Source organism: Haemorhous mexicanus, chromosome 2 (assembly GCF_027477595.1).
Source record: "Haemorhous mexicanus isolate bHaeMex1 chromosome 2, bHaeMex1.pri, whole genome shotgun sequence".
NCBI classification, from domain to species: Eukaryota; Metazoa; Chordata; class Aves; order Passeriformes; family Fringillidae; genus Haemorhous; species Haemorhous mexicanus.
Window position 1 is genome coordinate 118,246,245 of NC_082342.1, and position 15,623 is coordinate 118,261,867.

General features: G+C 44.2%; 1 protein-coding gene across 1 annotated transcript in view; it reads left to right on the forward strand.

Moving 5' to 3' along the window:
* The first annotated feature begins 10,133 nt into the window (after positions 1-10,133).
* The window catches only part of DSCAM (DS cell adhesion molecule), a 498,888-nt gene continuing 493,398 nt past the window's right edge, over positions 10,134-15,623 (forward strand). The window contains exon 1 of the mRNA XM_059840105.1: positions 10,134-10,230. Coding sequence (XP_059696088.1) covers positions 10,188-10,230 — 43 coding nt within the window. The 5' untranslated portion in view covers positions 10,134-10,187. The remainder of the gene's footprint in view (positions 10,231-15,623) is intronic.

Below are 15,623 nucleotides of genomic sequence, written 5' to 3' on the forward strand. Positions count from 1 at the left end.
CTTCAGCTAAAAAATCCTTAAAGCTTATTGTGTTGTGGTCATATCACTTCAAAGGAGGAGACATCAGGAACAGACAGGACCCAGATCTTCAGGAGAGTGATGGGAGCAGGGAGGGATCCTGTGTGAGAGGAATTCCAGGTGGGGAGAGAGGAAACAGCCTGTGTGGGGAAGAGATGAATCAGCAGGGATGTGATCCCTGTGGATGGAACAGGATGTATGGAAAGTGCACCCTGATGGCTCTGGAGGCAAACATTGCCACTCTGTGCCAGGGGCCACGTGCCAAAGTCCTTCCCTGCAGGTGACTGTGGCCTGCACCCACCCACTCTGTGTGCTGAGGGCTGGGCACCCAGGGGGGGTTTGCCTGGTCTGTGGTTGTGGGAGAATTGTCCAAAATAGTGGAGGAAATGCATTTTTAACCTGCTTCCCTCCCCACTAAACTGCAGCCCTTTACAGGGAAGGCAGGAAAACTCTTTATTTGCCCATTTTTTTCTCTAGCACAGATGATATTGATGCTGTTTACTCAATAAACATTATGAGCACTTCAACTCAGAGAAAACCCAACTGTGGCAACTGTTAGCAAATGGAGGCTTTTTGAATGAGCCACCATTACCTAAAACTACATGTTGGTAGTGAAGAGACCACTTTTGACAGGTGGCTACACTTAAAAAAAGAAAAGAAAAAGCTCAACTGTCCTGGAGTGACAAACCAGGACACCAACCAAAACCAGAAATGAGTCCCCAAGGGAATGAAAAAGAACTACCATAGCACCAGTCTGTCTTGGACCAGATCAGCTTCTCTGTAGAGAATTAAATTGGTGGTTTTACTGCAGATCCATGAGGCTGACATTGGCAGGTCTAGACCAGCCCTGCTGCCCAAAGCAGGGTCAGCTACTACAGCAGGCAGCTCAGGACTGTGTCCTGTCAAATTTTTAATAACTCCAAGGCTGGACACTCTGTAGGATACCTCTGCCAGGGTTTTTTGCTCTCACTGAAGAAGTAAATGCATTATTTACATATATATAAAATCATATCTTTAAATGGAGCTGCCTGGTTTCTGTTTGTGTGTTTTGCCTTTTTTCTGTTCACTGAATACTATCAAGAAGACTCAGCCTACAGCTTCTTTACACCATCCCATCCACTATTTTTACTCATTACTAAGATCCCCTTGAGCCTTCTCCAGTCCAAATAATCACAGCTCTCTCAGCCTCTCCTCAGGGATGAGATTCTCCAATTCTTTAACCATTTTTGTGGTCCTTCACTAGACTCACTCCAGTGTGTCTGAGTTTTTCTTGGTCTGAGGAGACCAGAAGTGGTACACAGTACTGCAGATGTGTTGTCACCAGTTGATGACATGATAATTGTGATTTTTTTTTTCTTTAATACCAATTCAGTGTATTGCTGTCACTCATGTTTATCCAGGTTTTCACTTTAATCTGAAACCCTTCACAGGGCAGGATATCCCATTGTTTTTCTACCACATAATTCTCCTCTGCTGCTGAAATTCTCCATAACACATCCCTACCAGACTTCTCCCACAAAGTCCTTGGAGTTATTTGCCATCTCCAGCCAGCACATGAAATCCCACTTGTTTGCCAGACTTACAGCCAAGTGCTTTTCTGCTCTTGTAGAAGAATTTCCTCCCCCCCAAAAAAAAGATCTCCATTAGCTGCCTTCAAATCTTGCCTGTGGGCTTGCTGCTATTTAAAACCTCAGCAACAGTTGGCTGCTTTGGACATTGCTCATCTCGCTTAATTTGAAGTGTTTGTGGTGCAATTCACTGTAGCCTCTCCACACAATACTTGGAGACAGAGGAATGGGAACTTCCAAGGTGTGATTTCTGTTCTACCTTGGCCAATCACTTTAAGGTGAGAAGAATCATCTCTTAAATGTGTTTTCTCCTCTGTTTTGTCTGTTAAAGGAGACCAAAATAGATGGATGGAAGAGAGAGAAGGGTCTGTTTCAGAACCTTTTGTATTTCCCTGCATGACCTAATGACTTGAAATGCACAGAGAATGTATCCATCTTATCTGTGAACTGTTTCCATTGGTAAAACCTATGTTCTGTATTTAAAAGTAAATGCAAATGCAGTTTCCTCCACAGTCTTTTGTTTCTTTGGTCCATAAATAATGATAAGAAAGTGCAATATGAAGTCAAATTTTTTTTCTGCAATGGTGTATAAGAACACAGTTTGTTGGTGCTAATGGCTACAAAGTGTGGACAGGCAAGAAAGGGTTAACAAAAGAGTCACAAATCATTTTTGTTGTTAAACTGAAAACCTTGAGTTTTACCAGGGAGGAGGCAGAGCAGCACAGGGAACAGCTGGAGCCAGCAGCTGGCTTTGGTGAAAGCTGTGGTGTGAGGCATGGCCGTGAGGAGCTGGGCTGGGGGGAGATTGTCCTTGCAGAGAGAGGCTTGGGGCCAGCCTTCAGAAAAGCCTTTCCAGCATCTGTGGCCCAGCCCCATCAGTTGTCAGGAGTTTTTATTCTTGTTTATTCCACCCCCTCTCAAACTGGTCCCTCTTCACCAGAACAGGTGAAGGCTGAAAGCTTGTAGGCTCTTACCTAAAAACTTTGTGAATGTCTCCTCTGATGCCATGCCCTCAAATGTTTATTTCCTCATGGAATAGGGACAAGAACTTTAGATGGGAAGAACACAGAAGCTCCACTTGCTGCACAGAAGGGTATGAAGGAAAACATCTCCCCTAGACTGTGTTTCTGAGACAAAGGATGGAGCATCCCTGCTGCAGATGTGTGAATGGGGCAGGTCTGGTTTCACTCTGTGCTCCTGAGTCTTGGGGCAGGCTGTGTGGAGAACCTACAGCAGCCTTGCTCTTGCTCCTGCTGCATTATCCATGACAACAAGTTGCCAAAGGAAATATTTCCTGGGGTTCTCCCTGCTGCAACCTCCTGGAGGAGCCGACTGGAGCTCGTGGTGCAGGACACGCTTGGGGCCAAACCCTCTCATGAAATCCACACCCACAACTCAATGGAAGCAGGGGGAAAAGCAGATGGGAGGGCTGCTGTGGCCCCTCAATGACCAAACACAGTTTAGATCCCATTTTTATCCCATTTTACCTCCCCCCTCCCGTGGTAAGCTGTTGCTTGGCAACCCTGCATCCTTGCTCCACCGCTGCTCTGCGGTGCTGCTGCTCCCCTGCAGCCCCTCCTTTGCACCAGGCTTGGGGAGAGCCAGGCTCACACGTGCTCCCAGCAGCCTGCAAGCAGAGATATCATCTCTTCCTCAGTGCCTGCAGGTCGGTGGGAGTCAGGAAGATGAGAATGTGGAGGACACTGCATTGCCCGAGGCATGGAGAACTCTGCTCTTCCTGGTGCCTTCCTTGTATTGGCTCTGGCCAGGGAGGTATTGGCTCCCAAGTGCTCAGTTCTTGTTTTGTTTATGTGGTTGCTACTCCTTGGGAGCCACTGGCAGCCAGAGCAGGTAACAGAAATCAGTATTTGGCTCAGGACCAGGGGTAACCTTCTTCCCACATAATTACAGTCCTTAATGGATTGCGCTGTAACAATTATTAAAGAGAGGTCTGCAGAGCTTTGAAACAATCACTAATTTTTTTTTTTCAAAGCTTTGTTGAAATTGTGATTTTCCTTCAAATTTCCTCTTTCCTACCACTTCTTCTCAATGAGAAGCAGTTGTGTGTATTTAGACATGCCCACATCCAAACCCAGAGGAGCTCTAGATCTATTGCTAAAATAGCTCTGACTCCTAACCCAAATAATGGAAAATCAGATTTAGAAATGAAATAGTCCTCTTGGCTCATCCCTGTCCTGCTGCAAGGTTATGACATGTACAGTGTGGCACAGCTGTCCCTGTGATTTCAGTGTCTGCAACTCATTCCATCCTATCTTGGCATTACAATTGTTCGATGGCAAGTGTTTAATATCTTGTCTTTGCACACACATCAGACACACAAAGGGGTTCAGTTCATCTTTATTTGGAGGTTTTCAGTGGATATCTCCAGTGCCATAATGCTTGGGGTGTCATGTTATGCTACTTCCTCTTGTGAGCACCAGTTAGCACTGAGAGAAGCCTCTCTGCCCTTCTTCAAGCCCATGTTTTCACCCTGGACAGCTGGCTGAAGGGTTGTGAGCTGTGTCCCCACCTTTTTTACTTACCTATTTTACATTCCACCCTCCTCCCCTACCCTATTTCATGTGTTAGGAACAAACTTGTCTGTATGAAGATGTGAAAATTAAAAAAAATTTAAATATATTTCTCCTGGCTTCTCCCCTCTGAAAGGAAATATTTTTCTTTTAGCTGACAGTCTTTTAAGCAGTGAGAATCTTACCTTCTCTGTTTGTTTGCAAGGTGCAATGCAAAGCGAAGTCTACAGCATCAAAAAAATAATCACTACCCTATGTTTTGATGATGTTGCTCGAAATAGAAAAATCTGTTTTTCTCTGAAGAAAACATGAATCATACACGGGCTTTAAAATCCTTCCCACAGACTGGATTTTTCCATGCCTTACTCTTGCATGGATTTCTAAGAAACATCTTTGTCAGCTGCTCTCATCCTTCTCTCTAATAACTTCTGAACCTGCTGTCCAGTCTCAATCCATTTGCTTGCCAAGTTTAAGTAGAACATAATTAATTCATTGCTTTAATATGTGGATAAGAGTATAAACACTCACCTGGGAGACAGAGAGAGAGACTAATCCCACTCCAAGTTGTTGAAAAAGCAACTGGAAAAATTCATAGACATCTGACTTAAGTCTTCAGTCTTCTGAGCAAATATCCAGAAGAAATTCCTTTTCCCACTGATTCTGTGCTCACAGAACCACCTCATGGGGAGAGCTGGCTTGTCCACATCTTCCAGATGCTACTGGAACAACAGGAAAGAGCTGCACCAGAGAAAAGTAACTTCAGGCAGGGTAAAAAAAAAAAAAATTAAAAAAAATCCCCATTTTATGCTTTAAAGCTCAGTGTGTATTAAGCCATCCAGAGTGTTTTGAAAGATGCTGCTTTAATTCATGAGCATATCAAGACTGAATGGCTAATTGTGTGTGTACTGTAAGAACAGGTCATGCGAGAGAACACATTTTTTTGCCAGATAACAATATTCCTGCACATTATCAGCTTGGAGCAGTCAATGGCTTCAAATGAAGCAAATTGTAGCTATTCCCTTGCATTTTTGGGGTGGAATAGATAGGTATCAGCAGCACAGATGCTTTCACAAGTAGTTGCATGCAGATGACGAAGATTTTGTTTCTCCATCCTGAGCATTCCCAGATGCACGGTAACCAACAGAGCTTTTCAGCTGGCATCTTCTGAATGGTACTTACAGAACCAGAAATTCCTTTTCCATTCTTAAGTGTCTCATGGAAAATATTTAATTTTTTTGCAGCTTGTCCTGATAAAAAATGGCTGACTGTGAGCTTATAGATATGAGCATTAGGCTTGGTAGCCAGTGAATATCAGAAGGTTTAGCGATTGGTTTTGACAAGCATTCAACATTTATCTGAATCTTTCCAGTACCAAATCGGGCATGAAGTCTTCTGAGGAAAACCTGTTCTCACAAGGCTTTTGATTCTCCTGTTTCCAGAGTGATGGAAGCTACTAAAAAGCTTTCCCACTTCTGCTCCTCTTCCCTTCTTAACCCCTGGTCCTTTTATCCCTCTTTGAGTTCATCTCCCTTTATTATGGGTGCAGTGGCAAAGCTTTAGTTTACCTGAAAATTTGGGGAAGAATGGTTCAAATTTGTCATCTTTAAAACAGATATGAATCAGAGAGAAGATGGAGAATATTTCCCAGTTTGTTTCAGAAGATTGAGATTCGAATGCTTTGGACTATATTTCAGCCAAATATTCAAAAATTATTTACAGATTTTCATTAAAAAAGGATAAAAAATGCTTCTTGAGAGATTCCAGGTTTTGTTTCTTTATTGTTATTATCTCAGGGAGGTATACTGCTTTCTTTGGTTTTGTTTTTAAACTGACTGGGACTACAATTCCTTTCTTAGCAGAACTGAAAATTTTCTAAATCTTATTCAAATGAAAATCATGACAATGTTGAACTAAGTGAGTTTCCTTAGTTATAGCCCTCTGTGTTTAACTTTACATAGTCTACAAGATAATAACTCATATTTTCCTTTCAAAATGCTCTGCTGCAAGAAAATAGCCGAGAAAACTCCAGTCAGGGAAAGAGGTCAGTAACAAGGAGAGACAGAATGATTTAGAAACTGAGGGATGACTGAGCCAAGGTGTCATCTCTCCCAGAAACTGGGCTGATCATTCACTTAGATTCTGGTTTCAGGCATGTTCATTTTTTATTGTTTCTTTTCCCCAGGTCTTCTGACTGTTGAGAACTTCCTCTCTCACCATGCTTTCCCTTCACTTCCTCTCTTACTTTCCTCCCATTCTTTCTTCCTTCAGGTGCTTTTAAAACCACTTTCAAAGCTGAAATTGCAAATGAGTTTTTTACATTCTGAATGACAATGAGGGGCTCTGTTTGAATAGCTGAATGCTTCAATGGCAGATATTTGACTGAGTTCCCTAAAGCCCAAAGCCTATGAAACCATCCAAGATCTGAATAGAACCAATTACCAATTACAAGGAGCTGCTGCTCCTTGGAAGATCCTTTTGGGTTTTTTTTTTTAAAGTCCCAATCAATGCAGACTTATTGTAGACAGACTATTTTATCTTTTTCTTTGAAGAAACAATTTCCATGCAAGACTGGTTGTAGGTTATATCTGTCATCCAACAGATGCATCATCTTCCAGTGTGGGGATGTGAAAACATTCAACCACTTGGATCTTTAATTTTCAACTCCATTTTTACAAAGGCTTTCCACGAGGCAGCTCTTGCTTGTGTTGGTCTGCTGTGGTCATTCCTTGTGTGTTTGCTCACTGAAGGTGAGGATATGATGCAGCTGCATTGCAAAATTGGTGTGCAGACCCCACCATTTAGCCCTCCCCATGGTTTTCAGAGGAGATATTTCAACTGCAAGCTGATGACTGGGTGGGATGTGGCCAGACTGATCATGCTGGTGATGTTTCTGCATGTTCTTCATGCTGGTGGCTTGGGGGAGAACTGGAATGTGGGTGGCCAGAACTGTCAGAAAAATGTTTGGTGCTCTGGATATCCCATTGGAAGCAGCTGGCTCAAACTCTTTAGGATTTCGGTGAGGTCCTAAGAGAAAATCTCCTTGTGGCTCCTGCAGTACAGTGTGACCTGAAAAGTTGCCTGAGATGCATTCAGCTGGTTTGAATTGTTGCTATATCTCTGTTAACTTCAGGAGATCCTCCTCAAGCTGTGTGGTAGCTGCAGAAAGCAAGGATGATCAACCCAATACAGTCAACCAGTAGATGGTCTAAATCCAGATTAAGAATTTGAGACTATTTTACGATCTTTGATCCTTAAAATTAAATCAATAACTTCAAAAGCTTTTTTTTTTCTTTTTTTCAGAGAAGATATAGTTATATGCAGACTTTAATTGAGATACTTTGCTGGAAAATCACTGCATTTGTTTTAGGAAGAACTAAGTAATTTCAAGCCACTTAATCTAAGACATTATATTTTAATCAAAAAAACAATAACAAGAAAACATAAATGGGGATTCTCCTTCATGACCTTGAGTAGTCTTGATTGCAGCTGAAGCCTGATCATGCTTGATTTTCCAGACTTGAAAAGCAGCATCCTGACTGATGTCATGTACTTTGCATGGAAGTTATCATATGGTCTTCTTTCTCCATTTTGACAGATTGTTGAATTTAGGTTTCAGCCAAGTCATTCCCTGAGAAGCAGGACCAGTGAACCCTGCTCTCATGCAAAATTGCATCCTGCCTTCCCCCTCCCCTCCTTAAACCCAGCTCAGGCCAAGGATTATGCTGCCTAGTTGTTTGGGTTCTGTTAAAAAATGTTAAATATCCTCTGGAAGTTGGTCCCTTTGCCTTTTGGTGCCACTGAAGAATAAATTTAAGATTTACTCTTTTACTTTGCAGCTGCTGTGGTTGTTTTAAATGAACTGAAATGCACACAAGCTTGTTTGAGACAGTTCTACAGGAAACTGAAATTTGCCAAGGGCTACCAGAGTTATGTAGATGAGTAAAGGAGGTAGAAATGTAGAGGAAGGAAGTTTATTTATTCTGTCATTGTAGAATGTCTAGAACATTGTATCTCTTAAACCCTAAACATGTTTCGGTCTTCAGAAGAGGAAACAAAGCAATTCTGAAAGAGCTGCCTGAACAAATCTGTCATGAACTTCTCCCAAATGCTCTCAGATCTATACTTAAACATTTCTGCTAGTCACCAGCTCTCTTCTAAACAGATTAAAGTTTTGTTATTTTTAACAGAACTTCACTCCCAATAAAACCAAATTTCTCTCTTTTTCTTTCTTTTTTTTTTTTCTTTTGTATTCTCCGCCAAGACATTTGCACTTCTCTCTTTAATTTTTGTTTTACAGCATCAGATTCTATTTTCCCCTGAAGAGCTTCCCTGGTTGCCCACATCTTTTTTTTTTTAAATGCAGCCATGACTCCCTGCCCAGTATTGGTCTCATCTCTCCTGCTTTCCCTTCAAGGCTTCAGTCTCTCCTGGCTGATAGCCCAGTCCAAATGGGATGCAGGGAACTGAGTTCTTTCCTGATGGCTTTCACTGTTTGGTTTTGTCAAGAATTAGAAAGAAGGGCCTTATACAACACCTCAGGGGTGTGTTCTGATCTGTCCTCTACGGCTTCAGAAACATCTCCAGGCAGATCCCCTTCCCTGCCCAGTTCTGCTGCTGCTGAGCTTCCTGCAGATGTCCATCCCAATGTCTTTCTGGGGGACGTCCTTTCCTGGATTTCCTTGCAGTGCACAAGGCAGGGTGTTGGCAGCAAGGCAATGTCTGGGGCTATAAAGCATTTTCTTAAAAAATATCGTCCCCCAAACGTGAAGTCATCCTGTTGGTAACACACTGGGGATTCTGCAGGTTGAGATTCCTCATTGCTTTGTTGTGTTTGCTTTTCATCTTACAGCTTAAATCCAGAGTTGCCCTAATGCTGTTATGTATTTCACAATATTGATTTTTTTTTAGCTGTCTTCATTTAATGTTTTCCCCTTTTTTTCTTTTTTTCCTTTTCCTTTTCAGACCAACCTTCACATCACAGATGTGAAGAAAGAATAGGCACAGAAATTGCTTTTAGTTAGAGAGACTGTAATTTACTCTTTCACTATAGGAGGAAAAAAATGTCTCACCACAGAAAGAGACGCAGATGAAAGGCCAAATAGTATCTGGACCTGTGTAAGCACTGCAAGATGTGTGTCTGTGTGTGTGTATGTATTTTCCTTCAGTGGTGCACAGAATCCCAGTCAATTATTTGATGCACTCGCCTGTCTGGGCTGTGACCTTCTAGAAGGGCCCCCTCCTCCAGTCCCCCCACACGACTTGTCAACGCATTAGTCATATACAACTCAGCTGATGCCAAGCGGCCGCAGTTCAGCCAACTATTGAGAGGCTGGAAATTCTGCTGCCTTCTTCTATTGGTCTTGGGTTTTTCCACTGTGCGGACCTGGTGGTGCTTTAAGACTGCGGAGGGCTGGGGTTCGCGCTGGTCCCTCCGCCGCGCCGGGAGGCAGGGGAGGTGAGCAGCGGGCTTAGTGCGCTCCGAGCTGCCGGAGAGCGAGCCAGGAGGGGAGCGGAGCGAGGCAAGAAGCAGGCAAGGAAGGAAGGAAGGAAGGAAGGAAGATGTGCCCGCCTGCCCGCCCGCCTGCCGCCGGGCCGAGGGGAGCCGTGTGAGGAGCAGCAGCAGCAGCAGGAGGAGGAAGAAGAGGAGGAGGAGGAGGCGTGCGAGGAGCCGGCTCGCCGCGGCTCGGGGCCGGCCGCCGCTGCTGCCGCCGGGGATGCTGGTGTGGCCGCGCCGGAGGATTTTGTCACCTGTGGCCCTGCCCCCGCCGCCCTGCGGGCGCCTCCCCGAGCCAAGGACACACCTGGGCCCCGCCGCGCTCCCGCCTCCCGCCCCCGCCGCCGGCCGCCTCTTCCCCCGCCCGAGCGCCGGGCGAGTGTCGGCGGAGCCGCGGGGCTGCAGGCGGGGCTGAGCGCTCGCTGGGCGGACGAGCGGCCCCGCAGGCTCCGAGCAGCCACCAGCCGAGCCAGGCGGCGGCCGGACCCGGTGCGCGCTGCCTGCCAGCTCCGGCCCGGCCGTGGGCGCGGCGGGCGAGGGCGAGCCCGGAGCGGGGAGCGGGGGAGCGGCGGGGGCATGTGGATGTTGGCCGTCGCCTTGCTCCACAGCATCTCGCATGGTGAGCCCCGCCGCGGGCATCCCTTCCCTTGTCCCCATCCTTCCCCATCTTCTGGCGGCCGGGAAGGGGAGCGGGTCGCGGTGGTGGCTTTTGTGCCGGGAGCGTCGCGCCGGCTGCGGGGAGAAGGGCGAGGAGCGAGAGCGCCGTGATCGCTTAAAGTCGCTCACCTCGCAAAGTGACAGCCCGGAACCTCCGTGCCTGCCTCCTTCGGAATGAGACGGTGCTCGCAGAGGCGAGGAGGCAGAGAGGCGCTTTTTCTTTCTTTCTCATCTGGAAAAGTACAGAATTTTTGCCAAGTGCCGTAGAAATCCGTCAGAGCACACGGGGATAATTTGAAGGGCTTTCATCCTAAGCGGTCGCGTTGAGATATTGCTTCCTTTCGCATTTTTTTTTTTTTTTTTATTCGCCCTCTGCTTTCACCTTACGTTTTTACATATATTTAAGAAGTAGTATTTTAAATTTATTTAACTTTCATCATTTTTCCGTGAAGGTACCTGTTTCGATTTTTTTATTTTTCCTCACTCATTTATGTAAAAATATGCACGGATAAGCATTACATCATCTGGAAAGGTTGAAGACTTTTAGTCAATTATAAAGTTAGGAAGAGAAATTAGAGTGGGGATAGAATAAGGGTAAACCTGTTATTCTTTAATTTTTTTTTTCCTCCTGCCAACTCTTTGACTGACAAACATTTATTGCAGTTTCTGTGCGTTTTTAATAGTGGGTTGGGGTATTTTGGAACATTTAGATATATTTGATTGAAAACCATGGCATGTGTAAAAATATGCTTAAATTGCTTAAGTTTTATTAAAAATGCACGTTTAGCATTGCAGTTTTAAGGACAGAAAACAAATTATTCTGGGGTGCCAGCTATTCTATTGCACTGCCTCCTCCGATCCGAGAACGTAACATTGCCTGAAATGCTTTTCACCCTGCCAGATAAATCAGATTAAACGCACAATTCTCGAAATAGGCAAAGCAGGTAGAGCAGGGAAAAGATTCCTTGTGTGGAATGAATGAGAGAGGAGCACAGGGCAAAGTGTGAGGATTCCTGAAGGATGGAAATAATTGAACCTCTGGCAGAGGGTGAGGGATGAATGCTGGATGAGGGTGCCTTCACATCTTCTTAAGTAGACACTGGATGAGAAAATGCACTGACAGGCATGGCTGGTCCAGTGTGAAGCGCTGGGGAGGGCAGAAATCAGGAGGTGAATCTTAAATGTGTGGATTTAGAGCGACCTTAGAAGCATTTTTTGTCTTCTGCGTGCCTCAGAATACGAAAGGATTGAAATCCCCCAAAGTGTAAACTTGGAAATTTTTTTGCATTTCTTTTGGCAGTAAGGAAACTGCAACAAGTTTTAACATTAAGAAATTATCTATTTATTTATTTATTATTGACAGGCAGCAGCACTGTGCCTTTCTCTGTGTCCTCTCCAGCCAGATACCTTGGAGGGAGAGATTTGCTGTTAATAGGACAGAAAGAATCAGCCTGGAAGTGCACTCTGACCAGTGCTATTCATTTAAAACTAGATTTGTATAGAAATGAACCCTATTTCTGTCCAGAAATCATATTTTAAAAGAAAAAAAAAGCAGATTTTTTTTTTCTACTGTAGTGATGTTATAAATTCTATGTTCTGTCCTAGTTAGTTCTCCTTGCAAGGGTTTTTTGAAGAACACAATAATTTTTGCTTTATGAAGTCGAAGTACCATGAAAATCACTTCCATTTATTCCTTGATCTATGAAGTCAGCAGTAATTTCACTTTCAGTTTCCATGTGTTTTTGGATCACAGTCAAACCTGAATTTGTCTCCCAAAGAGTGAAGAGTGTAATGTGTACATGATAGATGCATCTGCAAGGATTCTGTGCTGCCACACAGCAACATCTGTACATTTGTGACTCCAGGGGGACTAAAATGAAATGGTTTTGTGTATAGTAATATTCCAAGATGTAAGCATTGTGAAAACATGTAGTGGGTGGTTCAACGATTCTTTGCAACTTAAAAAGTCTGTTTGTTTTTGGTGTCATAATTGATGTCAAAATGTAGATTTTTAGGGTCTTCTTACGGGAAATCTTGGAAGAAAATGGCATCTACCTTCATGTTAAGACTGGATAAGATGGTTTTATTCATTGGTAACACTTACTAGGACTTATTAGGGGCATTTTATCAGAGTCAAGAGTCAGAGAATAATATTTTTAAAGGACTTCAGATTTTAATGCAGTGTCATATCAGATATGTATCTCTTTGAAGGAAATGACTGAATATATAAATAGATATGTCACGTACACATTTATTTTCATTATTCTATCTATACCTCCATCTGAACTCCATTGTGTGACAGTCAGGGCTCTTTTATGAGTGTATCTGGTGGGGGGGGACAGGTTTCTGCTTGGCTTCTGCCACTGCCTTTTCTAACCCCTTATGGAACCACACCATGTTTGCTTAAAATACCAGCACGGGTATAAGTGGTTTTCCAATGTGTTACATCTCACTCCGATTTTAACTTAAAAATGTGTAAGATTGTTCATGTTTGTGTTGGTTTTGATTTTTTTCCTTTTTTTTTTCTTTTTATTTCTGAGGGGAGAAATAGGTTAAAAATAAACCCATAGGTTTAACTCTGCACTTGTAGTCTTGGGCTTAATTTCTGTTGGAGGTAATGGGAACCATCTGAATAACAATAACAAGGTTGGCCCCCATATTTCCCTACAGTCACTCAGCACAAATACATTTTGTCAAATTAGATATGAGCAGTGTCACTGGGAAGGCTTTATGTTTATGAAATAGCTTCCTTCTGGGGACAATAAAGTACTGACACGCTCTTCCATCCAATTAGTATTTCTGAAGCCTGAAACAAAAACCTCCCCAAATACCTGGTTAAAGTTTATGTATTTTGTGAGGGTTTTAAACTCTGGTTGCTGTGAGTTCCTTAAGAATACAGGTAACTATTAACCATGAATGCACTGCAGCCCTGGAAAGTGCGTGGGATGATATAGACATCAGTGGGAGCTCTGCAGCTGAATTCACTACCTTGAAAGCCTGAGTCATGCAGTTCTAATCCTGAGCAAGGCTTTTGAGCTGCCTTTCAGGGTTACTCCACCTGCACCACCTTCCCTGTTACCCTGCCTGAGTATTCCAGAAGGAGCAGCAGAAGTCTGCTGTAGCCTGGTCGTAATTAGTAATGGGGCATTTCACTAATTACAGGGAGGGGAGGCTCTGAGGGGAGAATGGCCTCCTTCAAAATCCTGCCTCTTTTTGGGAATGCCTGTGATCCAGCTAGTTCAGGTGCTGCTTTCAGAAATGAGGATCTTTCAGTGTCACTCAGTCTGTGCTGTGGATATGCTGAGCCCGTTTCCAGGCTTCTCTCAGGCTGCATTTCTTACATGCCCGTTGCCCACAGATGCTCTGCTGAAATCAATCGAGCATCGGGAGGCACCAATACAGCACAGATGACACTAAAAATACATTTCCATTAAAATGATTTCCTGTTTGAATCCTCTCCCTGCCGTACATCTATCAATATGGGTTTTAGCAGCCTTTTGGAAGATGGAGAAGGATCACACTGAGCTGAGAGCAGGGGTTAGGCTGGAGGATGAGGAGCCAGAGCGACGGTGGGGCTGAGCCTCCCCCAAGAAAATGGTGATTCTCAGTGCTGGGGGTGCAACACCCCAGCAAAAGAGCAGTAGAACCACAGTGAGATACATGCACAGCTCGTGTGGAATTGTGTAACCAGAGCCTCTCCTCGGCAAGTTGAATGGATGTGCAGGAAGCATTCAGCTTGGTGCTTGTGTGTGGATGGCACAGCTCAGCTCAGGGTGTTTTTAATCCAGTGTTACCCGAGCTATGAACAGCTATTAATTAATCACCAAATGCCAAGGGGAGAAAAACTCTTATTGCTGGGCAGCCAGAGGCCATGGGGATATCTATATCTGTCTCTCCTGTGCTCAGGGTGTGCTGCCCCCTGTGCTGGGGCTCTCCGGGGGTTTTCCTCCTGTGCTGTGGGCAGTGGCTGTGCTGGAGCTGGAGCCACAGGACACTAGTGGGCAGCAAACCCCAGAATCTGTGTCTTCCTAAGCCGTGGGAGCACACAGAGACAGCTCAAAGAGGCATTTTGCCCGTGTTTTTCTATCAAGGGTCACTAAAATCTGGTGGGTGCTGCATCTTCTTCCCGTAGCGCTGGGCAGCAGATGTGTGTGACAGTGAAGGTGTTTTTGGGAGTGGTTCAAAGAGAAGTTGTTCTCTGCAAGTTGTAACAACAAACCACTAAACCATCTTAAATGAGGCTTTATTGCAGCCCACAGCCCTTTGCTGTGATTTCATACAGCCACAGAATCGTTTAGGTTGGAAAAGACCTTTGAGCCCAACTCTTCCCCCAGCACTGCCTAGTCCAGCACTAACCCCTGTCCCCAAGTGCCACACTGGCAGCTCTTCCAAATCCCTCCAGGCAGGGGGACTGTTCCAAGGCTGGAAAACCCTTCCCATGGAGAAATTTTTCCTTATATCCAACCTAAACCTAGCTGGTGCAACTTGAGGCCATTTCTTCTCATCCTATCCCTTGTTCCGTGGTGCAAAGATCCCGACCCCCCCCTGGCTCCACTCTTCTCTCATGGAATTTGGGGAGCCACAAGGTCCTCCCTGAGCCTCCTTTGCTCCAGGCTCAGCCCCTTCCCAGCTCCCTCAGTCCCTCCTGGGGCTCCAGCCCCTTCCCATCTCTGTTCTCTGCCTTGGACACGCTCCAGCCCCTCCAGGTTCCTCTTGATGTGAGGAGCCCTGAAATGAAAACAGAATTTGGGATGTATTTCAGTGGAATTTCCTCAGTGCTGCTGCATTTGGAAAAGTTTAGGAGTTGGTTTTAATTTTGTTTGGTTTTTAGTAAAGTTTTGTCACAGCACATAATGATAATTTGAATTATTTGGGAAAATCTCATGGGTTTTGGTGATTAGCTCAGAAAGTTCCTCCAGCTCATGAGCTGTGTAAGTCTCTGAGCTGGGCTCAGGTTGGGCCTCACTTTTTGTGTCTTTGCCTGAATAAGAGACTTAACTATGCTGCTCTCTCAGGTGAGAGGGTTGTTTGGGATGGGGAAATATTCTCCTCTATCTATTTACATTATAATTATAATTTATATCTTATATATATATATATTTTTTTTTTTATTAACAATTGGAGTGACAAAACCAGCAGAAAGCAACAAAATGAACCATCTTTCTGGGGGTGGCAGGTTGGGGCAATGGATTGAGGAGCAAAATATATGGATTTTTTTTGTTTTCTTCACAAAGTTTAATTAAAAAGTTAAGATGTGTGTAGGATCAAGGCCTGATTGAATATACCACTCATTTAGCCTTTGATTTTATTTGGCACATACCATTTATCAATCTCTTGGTCTTGGAGTTTTTGAGA